Genomic DNA, 26,155 nt, shown 5'->3' with positions numbered 1-26,155 from the left:
AGAATTTCTCAAGAGGAATTATCTTCTGTTTACCTGGAAAGGGCAGGGGAACAGAGTGTGGCAAAAGGAAGCTGGAGGGGGTTCTGAAGGGAGTAGTTGAGTGTGACCACTTCCGGGGACATTTTACGCAGAGAGAGCAAGCAGAAAAGATTCCAGGAACACTGGAGAAAATTGAGATCCCCCACCCGTGCTGCCAATCCCCACCCTCAAGTCCTCTAGCTATCCAAAGGAGACCAGCAGCCTCAGCCTGAGTATGTTACCTACAAAAGTGGGCCACAGGTTTCAGGAGCCCCAGTGGGAGTCTGCACCCTGCCCATGGCTATATCCCAGCCTAGGGTTTTGTAATCTGGATTATGGCCAACCTGTCCCACCAACCAGTAGCCATGGAATGGGCTACCCTGCAGTCTTGCCCCCAAAGTGCTGCCAGCAATATTCCCTACATTCCAGTGATGTGGAATTCAGGAAGGGGACCCTCTGGGGCAGCTGTAAGGGTGGTGGTAAGAGGAGGATTTACAGCCAGTGCACAAACACTGGGAGAGAGCCTAGAGGATCAGTGTCCTAACGGCAAAGTGCAGTGCCACCTTGTGGCCACTTATGGGTTTCCACCTAGAAACCAAACCCACTGCCGTTGAGTCAGTTCTGACTCATAGTCAACTCTATACCATAGAGTAGAATTGCCCCATAGGGTTTCCAAAGAGCAGCTGGTGGATTTGAACTGCTGACATTTTGGCTAGCAGCTGAACTCTTATCCACTATGCCACCAGGACTCTAGGTTCCCTTCTAGGTACATCATTAACAGCAACTCTGACTTCCTAGGGTCAGAGCGGAGGGTGTCCAGGCCAGAGAAAATGACTAAACCTTCTAGGAAATAAAGTCCTTCGATTAGAGGAAGCCACCCGAAGAAAGAGGCAAGAGCCACCCAGGTTTACCCACCTTTATTTTTTATAAAACAAGCTACAAATGGTTTTTCCTCCCTCCCTCACAAAGGAAAACCACAAAACAACGTACACACACATGTGTGAGAGAGAAAATGCCTGGGGAAGTTCTGAAATTCTGCAAGGAGGAGCCTCCGGGCCAGAAGACCAGGCCAGGTTTCCTGCAAGGCCCATTCAGGTCAGCATGCTAAGTTTTCTGGTCCAGCTAACAGGCGAGGGTGCCCTTTTCACCTTATCATGTCAGATGGGGCCACCAGTCACCCCTGAGAAACCTCTAGGGCTTTCACCAGGACAGCCAGAACCTTCTCTAACCTGAGGTCCCATCAGGTCCACTGGGACATTGACTGGGCCGGTGCTTGCAGTGCCAAAGCCTTTCCAGATCCCCAACATGATAAACAGTCACCCAAGGTGGATGCCCTTATGGGAACGCTGAAATGGAATACAAGATGAGGCCAGGTTCTGAGAGCAATCCTGTGAGGGCACCGTTCCTGGGCTACCAGACCTCCCTCGCCACCCATGGCTGCTCATAGGAAGAGACACTAGTATCACTTATTGCCCTCAGTCTGAACGCTGTCTAAAGGGGCACCCATCACCTGGGTAGAGGAAGATGTACAGCTAACCAAAAGGCTGGGCATCCTACCCTGGTGCCTCATAAAACATCTGTGCAAAGCTAGGCCTGGATTTCCCCATTAAAAACAAAAAACAAAGCCGTTCAGTCGATTCCGACTCATAGCAACCCTATAGGACAGAATAGAACTGCCCCACAGGCTTCCAAGGAAGGGCTGGTAGATTTGAACTGCCAATCTTTTGGTTAGCAGCTGAGTTCTTAACCACTGTGCCACCAGGGCTCCGGATTTCCCCATAGCTGGGTTATTATCCTTGTACTTCTAGGGGTGGCAAAAGTAGGGAGGCTCAAGATCAGTTTTACTTCTGGAGTTGGCCTATAGCTTGGGCACCCATGAGGAAATTCGAGGAGCAGCAAGAACCTCAGTATTGGGTTTTAAAAAAAATAACTGTTGAGTTACCAACAGCTGGCTGACCCAACGGTTCCCTCAGGCTTGTAATGACTACTGAGGGTGGCAGTGGGGGATACCGAAGAGTAAGAGGTAAAACCCAGTCTGGCCCCAGTTGTGAAGTCTCATTTGTAGACTTGCAGGGAAGTGAGAAGTTTCCTCAGCTCATCTGCTGTCCTGTTGACACTGCACACACCAATGTAAGCTTTCTGTCCTCTTCCCCTGCTGCCTAATTATTAAACATCTACTAAATTAAAGGCCCTTCTGTGTGTCCTTTTCGTCTTTGCCTTCCCTCTAATGCCTACCAGGATGCTTTATACAGAGTAGATGGTAAATATGGATGAAAATCTTTAAATTGATCTACTATAAATTGTTTGAGGATAATTTGCTCAGTGGGTCACTAAGATACTGTGTGCCCACTGATTCCAGGCTACCTGGGGGTCTGGAAAGCAGGAATGCACAGGGTGTGGGAGTACTCGTACCCGTGCTAGCTACTCTTAGGATCTGGAATGCCTTCCCTTCTGGCGGCAAGTCCTACTTCTCCCCAGGCCAGCCTCCCTTGGAGAAGGCCAAATACCACGTGACCTGCCAGCTTTGACAGCTAATGGCCTGGGGTGGTACTCTCCCTCCACCTGGAAAGAACCAATGGAATCTGCAGTATAACTGCAGGGCCCACATCCGCATGAACACGAATGTCAGTCTCTAAGAAGAATACAGGTGGGCTGGGGATAGAGTCTTGGGTTTTAGAAAGCTGGAACATGTGTCCAGAGCCCCTACCACCCATAGCAGGGAGAGGGATGGGAATAATCAAACAGCAATTGCCAATGCCTGTACAAAAGAACTATACAATTTACATATATATTTATATACAGCATATAAATCTCTTTCTTCTCAATCCCAACCATGCTCCCCCACCCCAATAAACTAAAGTTGTCAGTAGCAGATCCAAAAAACGTAAAATAAGAGACTACACAGTCTTTCTTCCTTTCCTTTTTCCCACTGCGGCATTAGATAATGGTGTTTAAAAATGAAGCCAAAAATAAAACACGCAAACGAGAGTTATTAAAAGTGCGAACATGGTGGGCACCACTTATGTTACATGGGATGCAGCTGGGCCATGAGCAACGTCCAAGGTTAGGTTTCTGATGACCCATGCTGTCTCCCTGGACTCTCCACCTGCCATTGGTCTTCTGCTCCTCAGACAAGGCGTCCTACTGAGAGGGGGAGGCGGGTGCAGAAAGAAGGGGGGGTGTAGATAAGAAGTCAGAACTGGGTTCATGAGAAATCGAGATATATACATCCATTTCCCCATAACAGCAACCTTTCCTACCTGCTGTTAGATAAGGGCTGGGGTGGAGAACAAGTAGCCTAGAGAAAAAAAATTTTTTTTTTTTTTTCTCTGTGACTTACGAATAAACCCACATTTCACCGGCCTGTCCTTTGTCACCCTGATGCATCACAATGGCAACGGAAATAAGCTGGGCATTCTGGAGAACTAGGCTTTGCCCAGTCAGCACAGGCTGGGCACTGTGCACTTTGTATTAATCATACACACTGAGATGTTAGCTTTTCAACCAGGGGCAGAAATGGCAGGGGCTTGTTTATAGGTGAGGACAGCAGGGTTCTCTTAGCACTAACCTAACTTTTCTCTTGCATCCTTAGCGCAGAATGGAAACAAGAGTCTAAGTAATTTGGCCAGCTCCCCACACCCTCTTCACCCCCACTCCTGCCCCGCTGCACTAACAAAGCTACTTTAGGGCTCTGCAGAGGAAGGTGAGAGCCTGAGAAAGAAGGCAACTTACTGAATGTGTTTGTGCCTGCTCGTTTTCCCTGAGGGACGCTGCCAAGGCTACCACCTGCGACAAAGAACAGATGTTACTTGGGTGGCCTTGACCCAGAGAGCTGATAGAGCTTTTTCTTTACCAGGGTTCCTACCTCTCCGGCCCCTGGAGTGAAGACTGGACTTGGGAAAGAGTCAGAAGCTTGTGGCCATGCTTCCTGTCCTATGAGTGTTCGTGGTCCTGGTCCACCTGGGAGAGCCCATTGTTAGCCAACATCTTTAAACAAAGTCCTCTCTCCTTAATGCCAGATTCCTGCTGGGATTCCCCTTTGGGATTCTCAGCTATTAGCTACAAAGGGCTTTGGTGCTGATGGACATTTGCATAACCTTCTTGGGTCCTGTATCCCGAGTCGCAGAGGGTCAGAGCTGGAAGAAATCTTGGCAATCAGCTGGTCCAGCCCCTTCACTTTACAGATCCAGAAACAGAGGCCCAGAGCAGTCAACTTACCTGCATAAGGTCCAAGCCTGTTGCTAACACCTATCCCTCCCCAGAGGGTACTGAGCTGTTCTGTAGACTGGCTGTGCCAGCTCCTGCAGAGCTGGGGTGTCCTGCAGGCGGAACAGGGCGCTGGGGAGGCAAGGGCTGGGCCTGCACCATGGAGCCCTCGAAGGCTGTGTGACTTATGCATGCCCCTTAACCTCTCTGGTCCATCTACAGAAGGAGAATTAAGACCATGGCTATGCTGATTTTGCTCTGCCTCCCTCACAGGAGTGCTGTGAGGATCGACTGGATTCATAGAGGTGGAGAAAAGGCTCTGAGGGAGTATAAAGGGCTGTGAGACCGAAGCCCATCCAGGGATCATGGAAATCCACAGCTCAAGGTCCAAAGTCTCCCCCCTAGCCACCCAGTCATGCCAACATTCCTTTAAACTTGAGAAAGAGAGAAGCAGAGCATGGTTGGCAGGGAGATATTGCTGTTAGGTGCCGTTGAGTCAGTCCCCGACTCATGGCAATCCCATGCGCAGAGGAAGGAGACACTGCCTGGTCCTGCACCATCTCCACCATCAGCTATGGATCACATCATTAAACCGCTATATCCAGTTCTACAGATGAGGAAACAACTTGGAAAGGGAGAGTGGCAGGTCAAAGGCCAGGCAGCTGGGCAGTGGCTAGGCCAGGTTGCCTGATTGCTTGGCTCCAAATCCCGTCCTTCTTCTGCTCTTCCCAGCAGCTGCTTCTCTGAGCAGCGGGCAGGAAGATCTACGTCTGTAAAGAGGAGGCCCACAGCAGCCCCCGCCACCAAGCTGAGACTTCAGAGACAAAATGCGCAGCCAAGTACCCAGCTCTCATCTGAGAAGTTTCACTATGCGAATTCCCTTACCTGTATCACGTAGCTTCAGCCTTAAGCCAAAAAACCCATTGCCATTGAGTCGATTCTGACTCATAGCCACCCTATAGAACAGAGTAGAACTGCCTCATAGTTTCCAAGGAGCGCCTGGTGGATTCAAACTGCCGACTTTGGGGTTGGCAGCCGTAGCGCTTAACCACTACACCACCACCGTTTCCCTCATCCTTATAGCAACTTCATATGACAGTTATACAATTATGCCCTTTTTTAACGATGAAACTGAGGCTTGGAGATGTTAAGTAACTTGCCCAGATGGCATAGTTATTATGTGGTGAAACAAATTTAGAACTAGACTATCTGCCTCCGGAACACCTGGTCTTCAGCACCTGGGAGTGTAGGGTGAGAAAAAGCCACCCCCAGGGCAAGTGGCAGCCTGGGGCAATTTAAAGAGTCGGCACTTCTCAAACATGGGGGAACTGCGACCAGTTAAGAAAGAGACTCTTCCTTCACTCAGGAGAAGCCCCAGCCCTCAGAGTGTCTGCTCTTTTCATGCCACGCAGGGAATTCAGCTCCCCAGCGAGGAGCCCACTGGTAAAAGCAGCTGTGCTCATGCGGCATTTTCAGAAATTCAGGGTCTGAAACCCAAGCTACACTCGTCCCCAAGCTCCCTGCCCCCTCTCCACTCTGTCCTGCCCCCCCCCCAGTGTGCAAGCCCTTCTCAGCCCACCAGAGGGCACCGCATGATACCAGATGACCAACACATGGTTCCATTCCTTGGGCTGCTACAAAGCATCTATTCAAGTGGTTTTTCTGCTCCTCCCCAGAGCGAGGGCCGAGGGAAGTTTCCAGTCAGGTCTTCGGCCCATGGGTGTGTTTCTCCGCTAATGGTAATTTCTTTTGTGCATTTCACATGAGCCGGGTGCTAAATTCTTCACGTGCATTACCTTGTTAAATCTTCACATCCAATCTATGAGGTAGATACTATCATCTCTATTTTGCAGATGAGGAAACTGAGGCTCAGAGAGTTTAGGGAGCTTCCCAAAGATTTTAGAGCTAGTAAGTGGCAGAGCTGAGATTAAAAGCTAGGCTAGTTTGAGTTGAGGACCTCTGCTCTTACCTACAGTCCCCTCTGTGCCTAGAGGAAGACAGATCATGAGTTCCCTGCCTTTACCTCTGTTGTGCCTCCAGTAGCAGTCCATTCTCCTGCAGGCACCACCTGTCTGGAAACCTGGGCTTCCCCACTCTGGCTGCTAGTGACTCCCTCCTCCCAGCAGCTTCTACAAACTGGAATGTGGTATTTAGGGAGCAGTGCTCATCCAGATGTTCCTCCTCAGCTCAGTTCAGCTGGGGAAAGCTTTTAGTTCCAAGTTACCTGCTCACACCACCCCAAGGCCGGTCTGCCTCTCGGGAGTCACCGCTGGTCCTGGTCTCCCTTGGTCTTCCTCAAGCATACAAGACTGACCTGCTCACACAAGGGGCCATCTTCCAACACTCTCAAGTCTTCCTCATGGACGGGATGGCAGTCTGGCCTAGGAATCCTAAGACTGGCTCCAAGCACCAGCAATGATGCTACCTCATGTGTGACCCTGCTACCCCTCTGTAGCCTAGCCTAGTCTCCTCAACTGCAAAATGGACTAGAGGATCTAAGGAACCTTCCATCTCTAAAATTCTAGGGGCCTAAAGCAGTGTATCCTGTGGTATATATGGAAACAGGGAGTGGAAAGAGACTAACTCTGCTCTCCTCCATAGACCTTCGATCTGTGTGGTCTCCTCCCATCTCCCGGGTGTTTAATCCTACACACCCTTCTTCCCCTTACCTCGATGCTTCACTCTCTCAGCCCATCACACACAGACACATTCACACACGCACGCACACATGTGCAGATTATGCACACATGAGCATACATACAGACGCATACACAGTTGCACACTCAGACATGTGCACAGACACATGCACACACAGTGCTCACAGAGACAGTCACAGACATGTGCACACACAGATACACATACAGACATGTGCACACACACACATGTACACACATTTGCGCACATACACAAATACCCCAACACATATACCCTAGCCATACTTTTTAACCATGCACCCTAGTGATACTTTTCTTTCAGGGGTCAACACTGGTCCCAAAGCTCTCTGGTTCCTCCAGTCCCATCTTTGGGGCAGAGGAGGTCAGAATGGTAGGTTGAAGGCATTGGCCAAGAAAGATGACAATTGCATTCTGAAGCACCAAGGGATCTCTCTTGGCAAAGCTGTCATGGTGACCTGGAACTAAAACCTTTCCCCAGCTGAACTGAGCTGAGCAGGAATGTCTGGACAAGCAGTGCTCCCTAAATACTGCATTCCAGTTCATAGTTTTCCCGATGCCCCCTTCAGGCTCTGTGCCTGGCAAGGCTTCAGATGAAGGCTTGTAGGCCTCCCTGGGCTCTGTGGCCCTGAGGCCATCACACTCAGCCTTCCCTTGGCATCTGTGAGCTGTGCAGACCAGAACTACCACCAAAGGAAGGGGTGCTGAGGTCAGGGTCAGGGCAGCCCTCTGTGATCCCGTCCCCACTCAGCCAAGAAGTGCCCTGGTTAGGGCTGGGGTCTCACTAACACCGAATGGTCTCTCCCAGTGTTGGCCCTCTGCCTGTGCTCTGCTAAATGAACACAGAGTCAAGTGTGTCAAAGCATGATGTTGCCACCAGGGGCAACCCCTTCATTCACTCATTTGACAAGAATTTAATGAGCTGCTACTAGGTGGAGTGTACTGTGCTCGACTTTAGAAATTGAAAAGACAAGATATGGTTCGTGGCTTCAAGTGGAAATTAGGAAAGTAAAGTGCAATACAGTGTGATAAGTGCTACTGGCAGGGATAATAATGGCAATAGCGAACTTCTATTGAAGTCGTTCAATGTCACAAGCACTATGATAAATGTTTAACTTAATTCGTTGTTCCACTTCATCAACACAACCTCCCTATGAGGTAGGTACTATTGTTATTCCCATTTCACAGATAAAAAAAACTGAAACACAGAACGGTTAAGTAATTTACATATGGTGAAAGAGCTAGCCAGTGGCACAGCCTGGGCTTGAACTATGACATGGCACTGTGTCCTGGTGACTCAGTACTATGGGATTTCAGAATCTCTCATTTGTCAGAAGAATGACCATGCCCAGAAGCCTATCTATTAAATAAATATTTTGAAGTAGACTGGAATCTTTCTCCATAAATGTTCATTAACTTAAAAGTAAGGTCAGGCATGCTCATCTGATAGGGAGCCCAGAGTAATGAAGTAACTCGCCCTGGTCATATGCCAGTTAGCATCAAACCAGGGCCAGAGCCCAGCTATGGAAGAGGACAGGTCCTAAGGCTGGGTACCTGTGATAACTCATCTACCTTCCATGCTTCTCTTTGGATTTACACTGACAACTAAGGGTTAGAAGAAGGAAAATCCTTTCTGTCTTTTATACTAAACTCCTTCCCTAGGCAATCTCAGCATCTTCTAAAGCGTCCATCTCAAATAAGCCAGTGTCACCCAAATTTTCATCTTCAGACCAGACCCTTCACCTGTGCTGCAGACCCACTTATTCTCTGGGTGCATCCAACTCAACATGTCTAAACTGCACTCTACGTTTCCTCATCCTTCTACACCTACTCTACTCTTCCCTCCATGTTGCCCACCTCAGTAGCTGGATCCACCCTTCGCCTGCCCAAACCAATCCTCAGTCCCTAAATCCACTCAGTCACCAAGCCCTGCAGTTGTACTTTCTACATGTCTCTTCACTCGACTCACTTCCCTTCATTCCTCACTTTCTTTTTCATAACTTAGGCCACCATCACCCCTTGCCTGGACTATGCCACAGTCCTATTTGATGACCCTGCTTTGATCATCTCCAATCCACTTTCACACTGTAGCCAGCATAATTTAAGCAAAACTGATCCTACTATTTCTCTGGTTGAATTCCTTCTACATGTGTCACTGCCCTTACAAAGTCTAAGCTTTTTCACAAGGATTAAAAAGCTTTCCAACCTCACCTTGTCTCCTGCCTCCTCCCCTCAAATATGCATTTCAGTCACATTAATATCTTTCAAGTTCTTCTAAAAATCTGTTTTCTCACCTGTAGACCTTCACACCTCACTTGCCTCAGCTTAGAGCCCTCTTCCCTCCTCTAACCTCTCTGCTTGGCCAACTCCTACTTATTCCTCAGGTGTTAGTTGAGACCAGGTGTTGGCAAACTTTTTCTATAAAGGACTAGATAGTAAATATTTTAGGCTTTGCGGGTCATATGGTCCCTGTTGTACATTCTTCTTCTTCTTTTAACTACAACCCTTTAAAAATGCAAAAACTATGCCTAGCTAATTGACCATATAAAAACAGGCTATGGACTAGGTTGGGCCTGCAGGCTGTGGTTTGCTGACCGCCGGTTTATACATCACTTCCTTCACAAAGTTTTCCAAGACTGCCTGCCCTCTTAGCTGATTTAAGCGTTTCTAAAAAAAAAAAAAAAAAAAAAAAATTTTTTTTTTTTTTACATGTGTTCCTACAATACTCTGCATTTGTTCTACTGTAGCAGAGTTTATTAGGTATTCACCAAAATCCATGTTCTCCTCCTGCTAGGCTCCTTACTGTTGGGTGTGGTCTAGTGACCAAGGTCCAGGAAGAGAATATGAGAGGTACTGTGTGTCACTTCCAGGACTGACCCATGGAACTCTCCCACATGCACTTCCCTGTGCTTTGCTCCTTCTGGCTGACTGGGAATGAAGATGATCTCCAAGGTGGCATTGGAAGCCACACAATGAAGATGGCAGAGCTACTGTCAGCCTGGATCCCTGAGTGACTACGTGGAGTAATCCCCACTCCTACGGCCCACCCCTTCCCCACACACATACCATAACCTGGAACCACACTTAACTATAATATGGACAAGACAGAAAATTTCGACTGTGTTGACCCATTACATGTGTGGGTCTATTTGTTATGGCAGCCTGGTCTACTCTAACTAATACATTCTAATAACACTTATCACAATTAATGTAGTTACTTGCTTAATATCTGTCTCCTCAGTAGACTGGGTAAGGATAGGGAACTTATCAGTCAATTTCACCATTGCATCAGGCATCTAGCATAAACCATAACACATCCCCAGGAAATAGCTGAAGAAATGAGTACCTGGGACCTCATTTATTGGGGGAGCCCTTGGTCCCTGTGTCTGGGTGGGGTCAGGAGCATAGGAGAGAGTACTCACCTTCCTTGCTAACACCCAGACAGCCCTTCAGCTCAGGCAGAGAGATGACCTTGTCCTTGTTTAGGTCACAGTAGTCAGTGAAACGCCGTGCGCATTTCTTGGGCTTGGCTTTCTTCTTCACGTAGCGCTTGAAGGGCTTCATCTCCCTCTTATTAATGTCATTGCTGCTGTTGCTGTCCAGCTGGCTGAAGTACCAGTGCACCACGCGCTCCTCCAGGGTGTGGCTGGGGTCTGGCTCAGTGAACCTGGCCCACAGATAGGCACCCCATCCCAGAGAATGCGGCTTAGGATCTTGCAGGAACCTACCATGATTCTCCCCCAAAACAGATGCCAGGGTATGCATGTCAAAGTTCTCCCAGGCCTGTTCAGTGTGTGACAGAGTCAAGCCACCCTCTCCAACTTGAGTTTTAAGACTGGATGATCCATTTCTTGAGGGTCCCAAAGTGGGTGACCCTTAATTACATGAAACTGCCTTATCCTCAACCATAAGATAGGTGCTCAAGACATATTGGCTGGACTTAATTCACCTGAGAAAACCGTAGCTGGAATCCAAATTGTCCTTCTCCTGGTCTACTGTCCATTTCTAGGCAAGCTGCTCTTCATATATGAACATAATGCACATGAATATGGGAAAGGGTGCTCCATGCAGAGCATTGTAGGAACACATGTAGAAGCCCTTTCCCATACCCTCCACACATACCCAGTGCGAGGAAAGGTCCTGGGAGGGCTTCTAAAGCAGGAGTAGCCCCTGTCCTCATGATGTTCAATATCTCCATGAGGCAGAGCCAAAACACGTGAAAACAGGCAGTGACAAATATAAATTGTGAAGTGCCCATGGTCTATCACTGTTGGGTACCAAATGCAATAGGAATTGAGAGAAGGAAGCAATTGGGATGCACACAAAGGTTCAAAAACTAGAAAGCCTCAGACCTATGGAGGGTAAGTCTGCCCACCCAGAGGTTTTAACTCAGGAGGGCTGGGGTGTTTCTGCTGAGAAACACTGGACTCAAGTAACCAGGAAAGCTTCCCAGTCTACAGCTGCATAGCAGTGGCCATGTTTAACACAACCACACACATGTGGTAACCAGAGGTTCCAAGATCAATGTCCACATCTACAACTGTACACAATGGCCTGACCTCCATTTTATTTTCTTATTTATCCCCCAACTTGTCCCCAAAGGGTTCAGGGTGATAACTGACATTTGAAAACTTAAAATCCAATGATGGGTCTATTTCAGACAGATGACTGCGGCCTCTGACCGGAAGGACAGAGTCCCATGAACCCCAGGGCCCCAGGGCTTGGCACTGAGTAAACATGGTTGAGACACTTGTGCTAAAGTTCCTGGGCAAGTTTCCCTGGGGAAGGGGAATAGGTTGAGGTCGGGAGTCTCATGCATTCAAATGCTTGGTCTGCAGAGCACTGGTGTATATGTGGACCACCACAGATAAAGCAGGGATTGGGGGAAGGATGGTCTCACTGTCACACAGGGGTCCCAAACCAGGGTTTCAGGGCCTGTCCGTATACTCCGATGCTGAATCTGGTAAGAAGAATATTCAAGGCACTTGCCAATGCCACCTTCTTTTCTCCAATGTTTGCTGTTTCCTATCAGGGAAGCTACCACCTCTGAAGTCTCCCCTATGAAGGAGCCAGCAAGCTCCCCCACCCCCTCTTTATCCCCATATGGTCTCAAAGTTTAGGGGAAAAGAAGTTTCGTTATATTAAAAAAAAAAAAAAAAAAGGCCAGGCATCCCTATTACATGGATTTCAGCCTTGGGCATGTTCCCATCAGTATCCTGAACAGATTCCAAGGGAGGTGCAATTATTGCATCTGCCAGTGGGACCCCATCCTGACAAGCTCAGCCCAGGGAAGACCTGAGGGAAGATGTGAGGGAGGGTCTGTGGGGTCTGCTGTCTGCTTCTGGCTCTTTGGGAATCTGTTTCATCTGTCATGGGAACAGGGCTTAGGGCTCTCTGAAACAGGCATGACATTTTTTGATGTGGAGCTCAGATTTTTCTCCACCAGTGCATGGTATTTGGTGTTTTTTATTTTCTTCTATAGTCCCTGGGTGGTGCAAATGGTTAACATGTCTGGCTGTTAACCAAGAGTTTGTAGGTTTGAGTTCACCCAGAGCCACCTTGAAAGAAAGACCTGGTAACCTACTTCCAAAAAATCAGCCATTGAAGACACTGTGGAGCACAGTCCTCCTCAGGGAGTCGCTATGAGCCAGCATCAACTTGACTGCAGCTGGTTTGGGCGGTTTCTTTCACCTGCATTACCCACTCTCACAGCCTGCCCTGCAGTGTACGCCAGGTGGGCGGGCAGAAAGCTGCCCTAACAGGACGTTGGCCGCACAGTCGGGGAGTGGCCAGTCCCCTCTCGGAGCGCCCTGCCTGCCTCTGCCTTCCCCTCAACGTGAGGAGGGTACTGGCTGTGGAGAAGAGGCAGGAGTCCCAAGGAAGGCATCTCCCATTGCGCCCACTGGAGCATTTCTAAGGCAGGCAACTGGGCAGGCGATCAGCAGCCTGCCTCTCCCGCCAGGGGGCCACGAGAACCCCGAGGCACAAGAAAGCAGCTCTTCCTTTCACCTTTAGGCTCAGCATAGCGTAATGTCTACCTAGAGCCTGGAATAATAAAGCCTTAGTCAGACGGAAGGGATGAGGTCATCCCTCCCGGACGCCCTGCCAGGGGAGGCACGCTCCCTCCAACACGTGTTCCTGCTGCCGCCTGTCCAGCTTTCAGCAGCTCTGTGCCTAGAGGTCTCCCCACCTTCCTCTGGGCTATTTCTCAGCAAGAGGCAGTTCTTCTCCCCACTTTACAACCACTAAAAGTTTCCTTCATGCCAGCGACCAATCATCATTTGGCTCCTGCTCCCTTTTCCCTCCTTTTATTCCACCTCTCCCTTCCTGTCCGGTCTCCCTTGTAAGAGGACTATGTTTCTCCCCTCCTCGCCCCCATCAGGACCCCAGCACTGAGCAGCCACTACTTCTAACTTCTGGCCTGCATGTCCTGCCTCCTGACCCAGCCCCTAGATTGAGCATCCTGGGCTGAGATTTTCAGAGAATATGTCTGAGTCCTCTCCAAGCAGTGCCTCTGGGCTCCCTTTGGACACCTCCAAAACTGACAGTCTGCTCTAGGGCTGGGCCAGGCTCCTGAGCAAGTGGAGGCTGAGGGCCCTATCTCCCATTTCCCCTTCCAGGCAGTGTGGACTCCTGTGGCCTCAAGAAAGCCTCTCCAAGTAACAGGTGAACCTGGTGAGGACTAGGCTCCTGCTTTGGAACTCAACACTTTTGCTAACCCGAGTTACAGGTACATTTAAAGCAAGAATTTCTTAGCTTTAGGGGATCATGAACCCTTCTGAGAACCTAAACAAAGCTACAGTCCCTCTCTTTAGAAAAACACACATATACACAGAAGACTGCAGATTTTAGAGGGTTAATGGCCTCCCTAAGTTCAATCCAAGGCCCAGGGACTCAGGCAAAGAATCCTTGACCTAGAAGGAAGGAGATTCCAGTGATGGTGCCAGAAGAACATTTAAGCATGAAGCTTCTTGAAGAAGTTAAGACAAGACAGCAGCTGGCAGAAGTTTTGGGTTAGTTTCTATTCTCCAACAAAATATAAACAAGAAAAAAGAAAGCTCCTAAAGGTATTGATTGAAAACTCTGTAAATCAGATTTCTGGCTTGGCAACAGCCTTGAGTCCCAGACCAAGGGCTTGATAGCAGGGTTTCTACCACGCTTTACAAAAGATCTGGTCAAAAGTGGGATCTATCGGGAGTCCTAGTACAGCACTCTCAGACCAGACCAGCAGTGGGCATGTGCAAAAAAACACACAAGAGAACCTCTGTTAAATAAAGAGAAGCTGAGATTTTCCCAGGAAATGCTGAATAGGGGCAAGGCAGGAAGGCCTCCCCAGTCTTCCAGAAATCTCTGAGGTAATTTTGCTGGAGTGCTTCCCATCATAGTTAGACTCCCCACCACTTACCTGCCCTCCAAGTCATACCCCATGGATCCTTCCAGCTCTTGCAGCTTCCTGGAAGCATCCTTGGAAAATATCCACAACTTGCACTCCCAGCTCAAGGCTTACACTGGCATCAGACTCCCACCTTTCTCTATCACATGCACACATACACACCAGTTGGAGATCAGGACTGCTGATATCTAAAGCTGCTCATCAGGGACCCTAAGTTAGAGGGCGCAATTGCTCCCTAAGATCACAATTATAGCATTCACTGGTCTATATGACGGGCCTCCCTACAGCTGAAGCTCCACTCTTACTAAAAGGGCTCACTGGCCATGTAGAAAATTCAGGTTTCCTTACATAGAGTGTAGAAACCAGACCAAAACCAAACCAGTTGCCATCAAGTCAATTCTGACTCATGGCATCCCCACAAGTACAGAGTAGAACGGCTCCATATGGTTTTCAAGGCTTTTGGAAGCAGATCACCAGGACTGTCTTCCAAAGTATCTCTGGGTGGGTTTGAAGCACCTTTTGGTTAGTAGTTGAGCTCTTAACCACTTGCACCACCCAAGGACACCCAAAACCAAAAACCCATTGCCATTGAGTCGATTCCGACTCATAGTGATCCTATAGGGACTCCTAAAGACACACCCAAACCGTCAGCAGTTCGAATCCACCAGGCACTCCTTAGAAACTCCATGTGGGGCAGTTCTCTGTCCTATGGGGTCACTATGAGTCTGAATTGACTCAACGGCATCTAACAACAAAGACACACTCAAATGATACCAAATTTCAGATTTTGGAAGATTGAGGTTTAGTAAAATCCTGGTGTCTGCCCTGCCTCTGGGCCTTTTTGGTGGCTGCCCTGCTGCCTTCCGGCTCCAGGGATGAGGAAGCCCTAGAGAGCCAGGCCCCTCCCTGAACTGGCTCCACTAGGCCTTCTCCCAGATTCAGAGGTGGCAGGTGCTGCCCTTCTCCTCCAGCACTTCCAGTTTTGCTTCTGAAGCCTCAGCCCACCAGGCCTTGGCTGCGACGCACAGCTGGAGAGCCAGCCCCATTTACCACAAGGAAACCTGCTCTGGCCAAGATCTTGGGCCCAGTTCTGCTGTCCCAAGCAGTTTTAGAGAAGGGGAGGCAAGCTGACCTGGATGCACTAGCCAAGACAAGCAGACCAACCAAGCCCCGTCTGGAGCCAGGTCCAGGCCTCACCAGCTGTATGGCAGAGACCCCATAGTTGGGCGGGGGGGAGGTGGGTGCTAGGAAACGCCAAGTCAGCCACATTCCAGGTTCTTCCTTGCAAAGCTATCAAGGGGCAACCACACTGGGCAGGAAGGATGAAGCCACAATTCTGTCGGTGGGGGAGAGGTAGGGGGGACCACATAAGTGACCACGAGGCTCACACAGCTCATCCTACCTCCTTCCACCACACTGACCACAGGTCTCCCCTCCAAGCTGACTTTCCCGAAAGTAGGTTAGGAAGAGAAGAGGGTTCTCTAGAAGGCCCTGCAAGCTAGGATCACAGAAACCTTCCTTTGGGATTGATAAAGTACTGACCAAAGCTAACAGGTGCCATGGGAGGGCTGATCTAAGGGTGAGTGCTATCTCCTGGAGCTCTGGGGGGAAGGCCCCAGGGGAAAGTGCCATCACCCAACAATGTTCATTGAGAATGACTGTCATTCAGTTATATCTGCAGGACAGCCCTCTCATGAATCCAGGCTCAGATGTTGCCATGGGCACCCCCATTCTACTTCACTTAGTTAGATGGGCAGCACTGCTTTTTGCCACTAAATCAGGCTTAAAAAAAACAATTCAGTTGCCATCAAGTCAATTCTGATTCATGTCAACCCCAACCGTGTGTGAGAGTAGAACTGTGCTCCATAGGGTTTTCAAGGCTGTGACCTTTCAGAAGCAAATCATGAGCCCTTTCTTCCGAGGCACCTCTGGGTACATTTGAACTACCAACCCTTCAATTACTAGCCAAGCGCTTAGCTGTTTGCACCACCCAGAGACTCCCAATCAGGCTAGAAGGCCAGAAAAAGGGAGTAGGCATTTCCCTCTCTTCCATTCCCTACATGTAACAAGCCTTCAAATCCTACTGATTTCATTATTAAGGTTTCAGTAAATCACCCCTTCCCCCACAGCTTTAGTTCATGAGCTCATCACCTCTCACACTGACAACACTGTAACCTTCCCAACTCCTGTCTTGCCCCCTACAATTGGCTTCCATACTGCCATTATGACGATTCTTCAAACAAGCCTGTCCAATCACGTGATCACATGGCTCCTGCTGCCCCAGGTCAGATCCATGCTCTTTGGTATAACTCATGGGCCCTGTCCATTCCCACAGCTTCGTCTTCTGCCTGTCTGTATTATGCCCCCAAACTACTTTGTTCAGTTCCTTTCACATTCCATCCATCGTTCAGCCCTCACTACCCCATGGCTCCCTCTGCTAGGATGTCCATATCCCTGATCCCACTAACCAAAACAAACCAAACACATTGCCATGGAGTCGATTCCAATTCATAGTGACCCTATAGGACAGAGTAGACTCATAGTGACCCTGTCAGTCAAAGTAGAACTGCCCCCTAGAGGGTTTCCCAGGAGCGTGTGGTGGATTCAGACTGCCAACCTTTTGGTCAGCAGCTGAACTCTTAACCACCACACCATCAGGGTTCCTAAATTGAGACATTTTCCCATTTACAAGCAAAGATGCAGCTCAAACGTTGCCTCCTATGTAGAGCCTTCCTTGACACTCTTTCCCTCCATGGAGTGCCTGCAGCACTTTTATCCACCTCTATTATCATTCTGGAAATCCTGGTGGTGTAGTGCTTAAGTGCTACAGCTGTTAACCAAAAAGTTGACAGTTCGAATCCACCAGGCACTCCTTGGAAACTCTATGGGGGCAGTTCTACTTTGACCTACAAGGCCACTATGAGTCAGAATCGGCTTGAAGGCAATGGGTTTTTTTTGGTTTATTATCACTCTGACTTTGTGGTGTCATCATGTGGCTGTTCTCTCCTCCCAATCAGACCATTGCTCCTCCAGGCTAGGGACTGAGTCCTTTCCCACAGGAGTAAGGGTTTGTGTGAAGCCGACAGCCCCCTGCCTGACGGATGGTAGGTAGGTCAGAGGGGAAGACACTCTCTTCTCTGCACTGCCCAAGCACTCTCCCTCACGCTACTTCCCACTGTCCCTGAGTGGGACTGTTTCCCAGTGGCCTCAGCTGATGTCCAGCTCTAGCTGCCAGACCCTGAGAGGATGCCGGAGGGACCGGATGTGGCTTCTCTACCTCATGCCTGCAACTTCAACTCCACCTGAATTCTAGGGCCAAGGCCAAACCCCAGGAAGCCTGGATTTCCTAATTCCCTACATCAGCCCTGTTCCAGATGCGCTACCCAGGCCTCAGCTCCTCTGTCAGTAGGAGTGACCCACCAGGACCTGTCCCCACAGTGCCCTAAGTCCCTGGGCCCAGCCAGGGTGCTTCAGGGCCCTGAACACAAAGAAGCCCCACTGCAAGCCTGACAGCTGCGTCACCCTCATACTTAGTCCTGCAGTAGTCAGCGGGCCCCTTTGACATCGCCAAGATAAAGAAGACTTATCAAGACATGCCTGTCTATGTCAGACCAGGTCCATCTACCAATCCATCCTTTCAGCTTTCTATTCACCTAACGAATGCTTATTGAGCACCCACTGTGTGCCAGGCACTATTCTAAGCTCTGGACTACAGTGGAGAAGAAGATAGAAAGTGCCCCTTCTCTTACAGAACTTAAATTCCTGCTGGGTGGGGTGAGGCAGACAATAAACAAGTAAACCAGCAAAATATCAGACAGTGATAAGTGCTAGGTCAAGAATCAAAAGGGGCACTGTTGCAGTAGAGGATGGCTGGGTGGCTCCTTTATGTTGGGTGACTGTGGACAGCCTCTCTGAGCATGTGACATTTACACAGACAAGGAGGAGCTAGTCATGGGGAGATGGAGGACAGCATCCAGGCTGAAGGAGCAGTCAACATGGAGGCCTCGGGGCCAGCAAGTGCTTGGTCTGTTTGAGGACCCAGGAGGGTTGGCTGGCTGGAGCAAAAGGGTGAGAAGGAGAGGAATAGGAGATATGGGCGATAGGCCAGGTCAGTCATCTTGCTGGATCAGCTCAGGTAAAACCCACTGCTGTCGAGTCGATTCCAAATCATAGTGACACTACAGGACAAAGTAGAGCTGCCCATAGGGTTTCCAAGGCCATAATCTTTATGGGGAAACCCTGGTGGCATAGTGGTTAAGAGCTACAACTGCTAACCAAAATGTTGGCAGTTCAAATCCACCTAAGGACACACTGATATTAAAAAATTCATAAACTTTTTAATTTTTAATTTTCTGTAAAACCCTTTCAGCCTGTGATTCAAGGGCATAGCATCTCTCCTAAAACTCCTCCTGGCCTCAGGCAGATCAGGATTCCCGACCCCTGCGGCCCCCTACCTGATGTCCCAGGGCTCAGTGAGCTGTGCCCTTTCCCTGCATCCTCAGGGGAGCCAAGGCCACACAGTGCTTCAGGGCTGTGGCTCCAGTGGGAGCAAAGAGGGTGGAGCTTGAAGTCTTATTCCCTTAGGACAAAGGCATAACCACTGGGCAGGCTCCCTCAGGACACCTCACCTGGTGGTCAGGGCCAGCAGCCTCGGGGGATTATGCTGGCGAAGCATCCAGACCAGGATTTTTAAACTCATGCTTTCTCTTTTTCTTCTTTTTCCATTCATCTAATATACATAGATATCTCACACCCGGTTTTCCGTGAAACAACAAGGTTTTGGGTTTTTTTTTTTTCTTTTTTCATATTCTAAACATAAATAGCATAAAAACCAGTAGCCATCGGGTCAATTCTGACTCACGGTGACCCCATGTATATCAGAGCAGAACCGTGCTCCATAGAGTTTTTAATGGCTGCTTTTTTCGGAAATAGATTGCAGGCCTTTCTCCAAGGTGCCTCTAGGTGGACTCGAACCTCTAACCTTTCAGTTAGCAGCCGAGCAGAGTTTGCACTGCCTGTGGGCTCCATAAATAACATAAAGACATATAATGCCGAATGTGTCTTTTCAAACCCCAACTGCTCCCTTCCTCTTGGAGACACTGACATAGCCCTCTCTATTTTAGATACTGAGCAGTTCCCTGTGGCCGGCCGGTCAGACCCTGTCTTGTCTTTCTCAGGAGACTTGGTGCTGTTCTCCTCCTGGAGGGAGGCCTGCCCCCACCCCCTGGGTGAGAGGAAACCACCACGGCCAAAAACCAGCCCCAGAGCTCATAGGACCACAGGGGTACTGAAAGCAAGATCCCAGACAAGCAGTCTCCAAAAGTGATTTAAAAAAAAAAAGTGATAGCACACAAGAAAACCACTGCACTCACTTTCATGAGACTTAAAACTGGGTTTTCAAGACTGTTGCCTTCGTCTGCCTCAGGATGCAGAACCACTGACAGCTATGCTTGGAGCCCTGTCTCCTGCCCTGGTTATGTGGTCCTGCTGATCCCCGCTGAGATGGCCAGGCTTGGGCCCTTCTAGGAGCCTGGGGGCCTGGGCCTGTCTTTGGAGGGGCACTCCTTGCCTTGTGGAAGGAACCTGAACAGGCCTCTCCCTGGGCCCTGCTCTGCAGCCTTGTTATGATTGAATTGTGCCCTCCAAGACTATATGTTGGAATCTTAACCCCTACGCCTATGGATGTAATCCCCTTTGGAAACAGGGTTTTCTTTATCATGATGATGAGGCCATATCAGTGTAGGGTGTGTCCCAAACTTAATCAGTTCTGAGTTATAAAAAGAGAAGAATAGACACAGAAGAGAGCACAAACTGGAAGAGACAGATGCCATGCGAAGATCACCAAGGAACGCCCAGGCTACTAACAAGGAAGGAATCGACACAGCCAGAGACCCTGATTTGGACTTTTAGCCTCCTAAACTGTGAGAAAATAACCTTATGTTCTTTAAAGCTACCCGCCTGTATTTCTGTTACAGCAGCAGTAAGAAACTAAGACATTTCCCCTCTGGCTTACTTAGCATGATGCAGGTCCTTGGGGTACCTGTCTGCCTCACCTATTACCACTCCTACCTCCTCCTCCTCACCTCATCCACCCCAGCCAGTCATACTGAGCTGTGTACGTGCACTTTCTTGGAGTCATGATGTTCTTTTCTTCCATGTGGAATGGCTTTCTCCCTTCTTCGGCTGGCTAAGTCCTACCTATCCTTCAAAAGTCAGCTCAGATATCACCTCCTCCAGAAAGCCTTCTCTGACTCCTCCAGACTTAGTTAGATAACCCTTCTCTCTTCTACCCCTGTCCCCGCATTTGCCACCTAGTTTGTAATTGTCTGTCTACAGTCTAGTACCCACCACTAGCTTGCATTCTTTGAGGGCAAGAATGTGTCTCATATCCACATTTAGATATCAGAATATTCAGATATTCACTGGTTATCCAGAATAACTAGTCCTTAGCCCAGTGCTTGGTACCTCCTACGTGCTCGGTAAGTATGGAGTAAATTGATGGTGGATGCCTGCTCCAATCCACTGAGCTAGTCAGCCCTAACTAGTGAGCACTAGTGATGCTGGTCACCAGGAGAGCTTGCATTTCAGCCTCATGTCAGTACTGCCTCAGCTACTCTACCAACTCCTGAACTAAGTCAGATTTAGCTATGGGAGTGTCCGATCCCACCATGCCAAGCTCCTCGGTACCTGGCCTCTGCCTCCTCAGAAGAGCAGGAACTCACAAAGTTCTTTGTTCCTCCCCCTATCCCTGGCACATCCAGGACTCCTTCCTGCCATTCAGGACTCTCACTCCAAGGCATTCCCTTCTGCGATTACAGAGCTGGAAGTCTCCAGATGCGCTAGAGCTGCCTGCAAATCAGGAACCTAAAAGCGAGAGACAAGCAGCTTCCAAAGAACGGGGAGCAGGGTGTAGAGGGGCAGGAAGATGTGTGATGGAAGGGGGGACAGGGCCATGGCTACATGGTTCCAGGAAAAAGACCAGTTTCCAGCCTTTGCCTTGCCCAGATCCTCTCCACTCTCCCGGCCTCCTTCAGCACCAGAAAAGTCAAAACCCAGCTGCTGTTGAGCTGACTCTGGCTCCTGGTAACCCCACGTGTATCGGAGTAGACCTGAGCTCCACAGGGTTTTCATCGGTGGATATTTTGGAAGTAGGTCACCAGGCCTTTCTTCTGAGGCTCCTCTGAGTGGACTTGAACCTCCAACCTTTCTGTTAGCAGCCAAGTGTGTTAACCATTTGTACCACCCAAGGGCTCCCTGAAAAGCCAAGAGCCCCACACTCCCTATTGGGCCAGAATCCTGCTCACATTCTCACCTCCCACCTCCAGTGGGCGCTGCTGAATTAATGGCCTCAACCATGTCAGTGGTGAGAGCATCCAGTAAGCTGGTGATAAATTCCATTTTCTTTCCTTCTGGGCAGCCTGAAAGATAAAGTGAGACTTGAAGGCAGATGCCAGATAAATAAACCACTTCTTCAACTACCACCTTTTCCCAAACCTCTTTCTTGTCCAGCCAAATTCACTTTTGGGATTTGTTTACTGCTCAGATGATTCTCATAAACCTCTACCCTCAGCCCGCAAGGGATCAATGGGTAATAGACCAAATGGCTAATAAACGTGCAATTTTCCTCCATTCCTCAAACTTTCACTGAGTACCAACTCGGGCACCATATTAAATGCTAGGGGTACGACAGTGAAATATATATAAGGTCCTCATCCTTGTGAAGTCCACAGTATACTGGGGAACTCAAGCTAATGGCCAGGTGGCCATACTACAGTGTAAAAAGTGCTACTCTCGGGGTAAGGACAAGGTGCTATGGAGCACAGGGGAGGGAGAGAACCCGAATGATCAGCAGACTTCAAGTAGACCTACCACTTTATCTGTTCAAGAACTTCCTCCTCTTTTGACTCTTTTCCTCATGCAGCTTAGATTATAATTATAGAATCGCCCTCATAAATGCCCTCAAGCCCTTTGTTCCTCTTTTCCTCCACTGTAGTATTCCAGCAAAACCCCAAACATAATGAACATTCTCATGGATATGACTTTTCCATGTCTACCTCTATGGAGCTGAGTATTGGTAGGGGAAAAAACACCACACAATGGAGAAATGGGTGTCCCGACAAAGTCATGATCACCAACACCAGTGGGCCCTCAACATTACCCATAATGCTCCTTTCTCCAACAACTATTTCATTCTGTTTTCTCCCCAAATCCCCCAGGTCTCAGGTTAAACATTATCACCCAGAGACACCATCAAATCCACCGTCCGTTCTCCCTGTCATTCTCATGGCACCTTGCTTTTTTCCATCAGAGTATCTACATGGCATGTATGTATCCATTTATTGTACATTATTTGTCTCCCCCACTATGAAACGTTCATGTCAGTTTCAATCACTAAATTATACACACTGCCTGGCCCAGTCCCTGGTATATAGTAGAGGCTCAATTCACACTTGTGGAGGGGATGGCTAAAAGGGGGTACCTTGGTCTTCACAACTCTATCCTTGTGACTGAATGACTTCTAAAAGCCTCACATGGAAACCCCCTGACTTTCAGGGCCCTCTGCTTTCAGTTCTCACTTTGGAGTCCTGATGGGTAATGGGACTGATGGAATTTATGTTGAGTAATGACTATTTTCTTCAGTGCTCTAAATCACAGGCATTTAGTAATCTTATTGTAACTTGCAGACAGAGATGACTATAAAAATGGTCCTGGTGCCTCTGCCTGTGTATCTGGTGTCACACCCTCAGTGTGTGACACCATCCTGTGCCACCAGGGATCATCGCGAGAGCGCTCTGCAAGGCAGGCTGACAGGGAGCCCTGCTGCAAGTCTTCTTGTCTTTGCAGCCCTGGAAGAAAGGGGTGATCCCAAAGCATTGTCCCAATCTCCTCAGGATAGAGAAAGAACTATGGAATTTTAGGTATAGGATTTTATCCCAGGGACTACATTTTAAGACAAAGATAAAAAAGAAAGGAGAGAAGCAATGTGATAGGATGCAGGGCTAATTAGGGACAAACCCCAGCCTGGAATGCAGATCCAAGGGTTCCTGGCACCCACGCCTGTAATGTCCCTGCCCAGCACCTGTAGTCCATCCTACAAATGGCGAGACAGACCCAGAACAAGGAGCTGCTTCTGGATAACGAGGAGATGGAGGGTCAGAAAGAGAAAGGAGTCAGCAAGGGAAAGCATCATCTCCCACCTGGCAGCTCTCTGTCCTTGAAGGGGTCCTCCACCTCCGCACTCTTGGCCCTGGCGTCGCTCTCACAGCTGGGCATCACATAGCTGGGAAGAGAGGGATCAGGGCTGGAGAGAGGCCGAGCCTACTTCAGCCACTACCCGTCGCTGTCAAGGCAATTCTGACTCATGGTGACCCAATGCATGTCAGAGTAAAACTGTGCCCCATAGGGTTTTTAATTGCTGATTATTTGGAAGTAGATTGTCAGGCCTTTCTTCTGAGGTGCCTCTGGGTAGGCTCAGACCTCCAACCTTTTGGTTAGCAGCCAAGTGTGTAAACCATTTGCACCACTTGGGGACTCCTACTTCAGCCACTACTGCCCAACAATTACCTATGTTGTCACCAAGCCTAGGAGCTCCTGGGCTGGCAGCAAGGTATCACTTGCACTGTCCAGCAGCCACAAGGAAATCCCAGAATACATGACCCCATTCAGACATACTCAGACATGTTGTTTTAATCACTCAAGCATGATAATGATGTTACCCTATTTATCTACACACAGGAAATGTCTGATCCGTAGAACCTGGTGACTCAGGCAGGGTGATAATATTCTCATCCAAAACTGAGGTTACGTACTTTACAGAGGTTGCTCAGCTAGGAAAAGACAGGCCTGTGACCAGAGTCCAAATCCCAGGGTCTTTCTACAAAAACCGCATCGTCTGCTCATAAATGGAAAGGTTGTTCTCCTAGTGATTGACTGGCACCAAATCAGGGCCTAAGGCCAGGAGATGCCAACATAACAGGAAGCTGGTCCTCAAGCCCCCATGTCCAGCCCAAGGTGCATGGCAGGCTGTGGGTGGCCTTACCGTGTGGAGGTCCCGGGCAGCGGGCGCCCCGTGTCCACCAGCACACACCAGCAATAGCCCGTAGATTGGTGGCACTGCACTGGTTTATAGAGGCCCCCAGGGGCACACTCGGGGATGACAATGCCCTCACGGGGATTCTGTTGGGCCTCTTCCAGGGCGCTCTGCCTCTCCTGGTCACACGAGTGGACTTTGTCTGTAAGAGAAGATACAGCCTGCGGTTACTTATCACTCTTGTCTTCTGTGCCTGGAGTGCAGGCCAGGCCTGGCCCCAAGGAATCGATGGCTTCACTGATGGCTTCACCGATGAATTGCCACCAGAGCTGTGTCTCCCACTAGCCCAGAGCAGTGGGGGGGAGGAAGACTGAAGGTCCCGTGGCCGACTCCACCACTAGGGTTCATCAGCATTCACACCAAATAAGTTCCCGACCAGGGACTCCAGGCCTGCTCCTTATCAGAGCCCCCGTTCACCCCGGGGTTTTCTGACTGTTTTCAGAGTAGTTCCAGCTGATGTGGTGGCTACTGGCTCTTGGAGAGGCTGGACTGGGAGTCTAGCTGCCCTGTGAGCTGACTCAGGAACATCTGTCTCTGTGGATACTCCCCTTAAGCCCAGACACAGGGGGACAGAGCCACGAGCAGCCAGCCTCAGGTGGAGCGGTGCTCACTGCCCAAGAGGAGCAAAAACCAGGTCCACCCAGGATCCTTTCCCTCCTCCAGCACGCTGAACAAAGTAGACATGGACTGGAGCTGATTACACACACTGCTTCCATTCGATGGGAGGGAGAAATAGGCCCAGCAGGACTGTGTCTGCACTCGGCGGACTCACATGTGAATGTGTCTGAACAGCCAAGCCGGGCTTCCCAGGAGCCAGGCCCAGGCTGGGACAGTGCATGGTGCCCTGTGCCAATGCAAGGCCAGCTCAGGAGGGCCTCAATCCTCCCCCATGCCTTACCTGAAAGTTCTACCAGTCAACCAGTCAGCCTGCCTGACTTTCTTTTTTTTAATTATTCAAAATAAATAGCACTGGCTTTCTTTAGGGCTCCTTTCTTATTACAGAGTACACAGACAGCTTGTCTTCTCAAAAAAAAAAAAGGAAATCTCCCTTAAAATCATCTTTACACAAATAATAATAAAATAAGTATTGAGTAATGTGTGTCAGGCACTATACTAAGGGCTTTACTTCCTAATCTTTTTGCCCATGTAAGGCAGACACTATTATTATACCCATTTTGCAGATGTGGATGCTGAAGTTTGGAGAGATTCATGCATTTCCCAAGTTCACTCAATGGTGAGAGAGCTGGGACTTCAGTCAAGAGAAAAAGGAGAAAAACCCAAAAGCCCACTAAAGTTATATATTATATTTTCCCCAGACCTTTTGTTATACACATACCACCCATTACCAGTTGCCGACAGGTCAGTTCTGACCCATGCTGACCCCGTGAGTGTCAGAGTAGAACTGTGCTCCATAGGATTTTCAGTGGCCGATTGTTCAGAAGTAGATCGCCAGGCCTTTCTTCTGAGGTGCCTCTGGGTGGACTGAGGGACTTCCATTATACACGTAATCACACGCAAAAATATATGAACACACTCCTTTTTTTTAACAAAAAAATAAACAACAAAAAAATCATACCATAAACTTATACTGTATCATGATTCTTTTCATTCACTGTATCATTTACTGTAACGTTATTCCACAACTTTCCTCTTGGAGATGCTAACAGGAATACAGTCATGGGCATCCCATGAAATTTTCACAGCGTGTCATAAAAAATATCATTCTTAGAGCCGGAAGTTGCTATCAGCAGCAGGGAGAACATGCTGCTCACTGAA

General features: G+C 49.0%; 1 protein-coding gene across 6 annotated transcripts in view; it reads right to left on the bottom strand.

Moving 5' to 3' along the window:
* Positions 1 to 919: 919 nt before the first annotated feature.
* Positions 920 to 26,155, bottom strand: part of SMOC1 (SPARC related modular calcium binding 1) — a 176,603-nt gene continuing 151,367 nt past the window's right edge. For 2 of the 6 annotated variants that reach the window (XM_064292641.1, XM_064292642.1), the window contains exons 8-14: positions 24,329 to 24,521; positions 23,487 to 23,569; positions 21,602 to 21,707; positions 10,319 to 10,563; positions 3,884 to 3,978; positions 3,751 to 3,804; positions 920 to 3,159 (exon numbers count right to left, since the gene is read on the bottom strand). In XM_064292641.1, the coding sequence (XP_064148711.1) occupies positions 2,956 to 3,159; positions 3,751 to 3,804; positions 3,884 to 3,978; positions 10,319 to 10,563; positions 21,602 to 21,707; positions 23,487 to 23,569; positions 24,329 to 24,521 (980 nt within the window). In that variant the 3' untranslated portion in view covers positions 920 to 2,955. Of the gene's footprint in view, positions 3,163 to 3,750; positions 3,805 to 3,883; positions 3,979 to 10,318; positions 10,564 to 21,601; positions 21,708 to 23,486; positions 23,570 to 24,328; positions 24,522 to 26,155 lie in introns of all 6 variants that reach the window. The other 4 variants (XM_064292644.1, XM_064292646.1, XM_064292643.1 and 1 more) reach the window with 3 other exon arrangements.

Source organism: Loxodonta africana, chromosome 10, assembly GCF_030014295.1.
Source record: "Loxodonta africana isolate mLoxAfr1 chromosome 10, mLoxAfr1.hap2, whole genome shotgun sequence".
Classification (NCBI taxonomy): Eukaryota; Metazoa; Chordata; class Mammalia; order Proboscidea; family Elephantidae; genus Loxodonta; species Loxodonta africana.
This window is presented reverse-complemented; position numbering and strand designations above follow the sequence as displayed.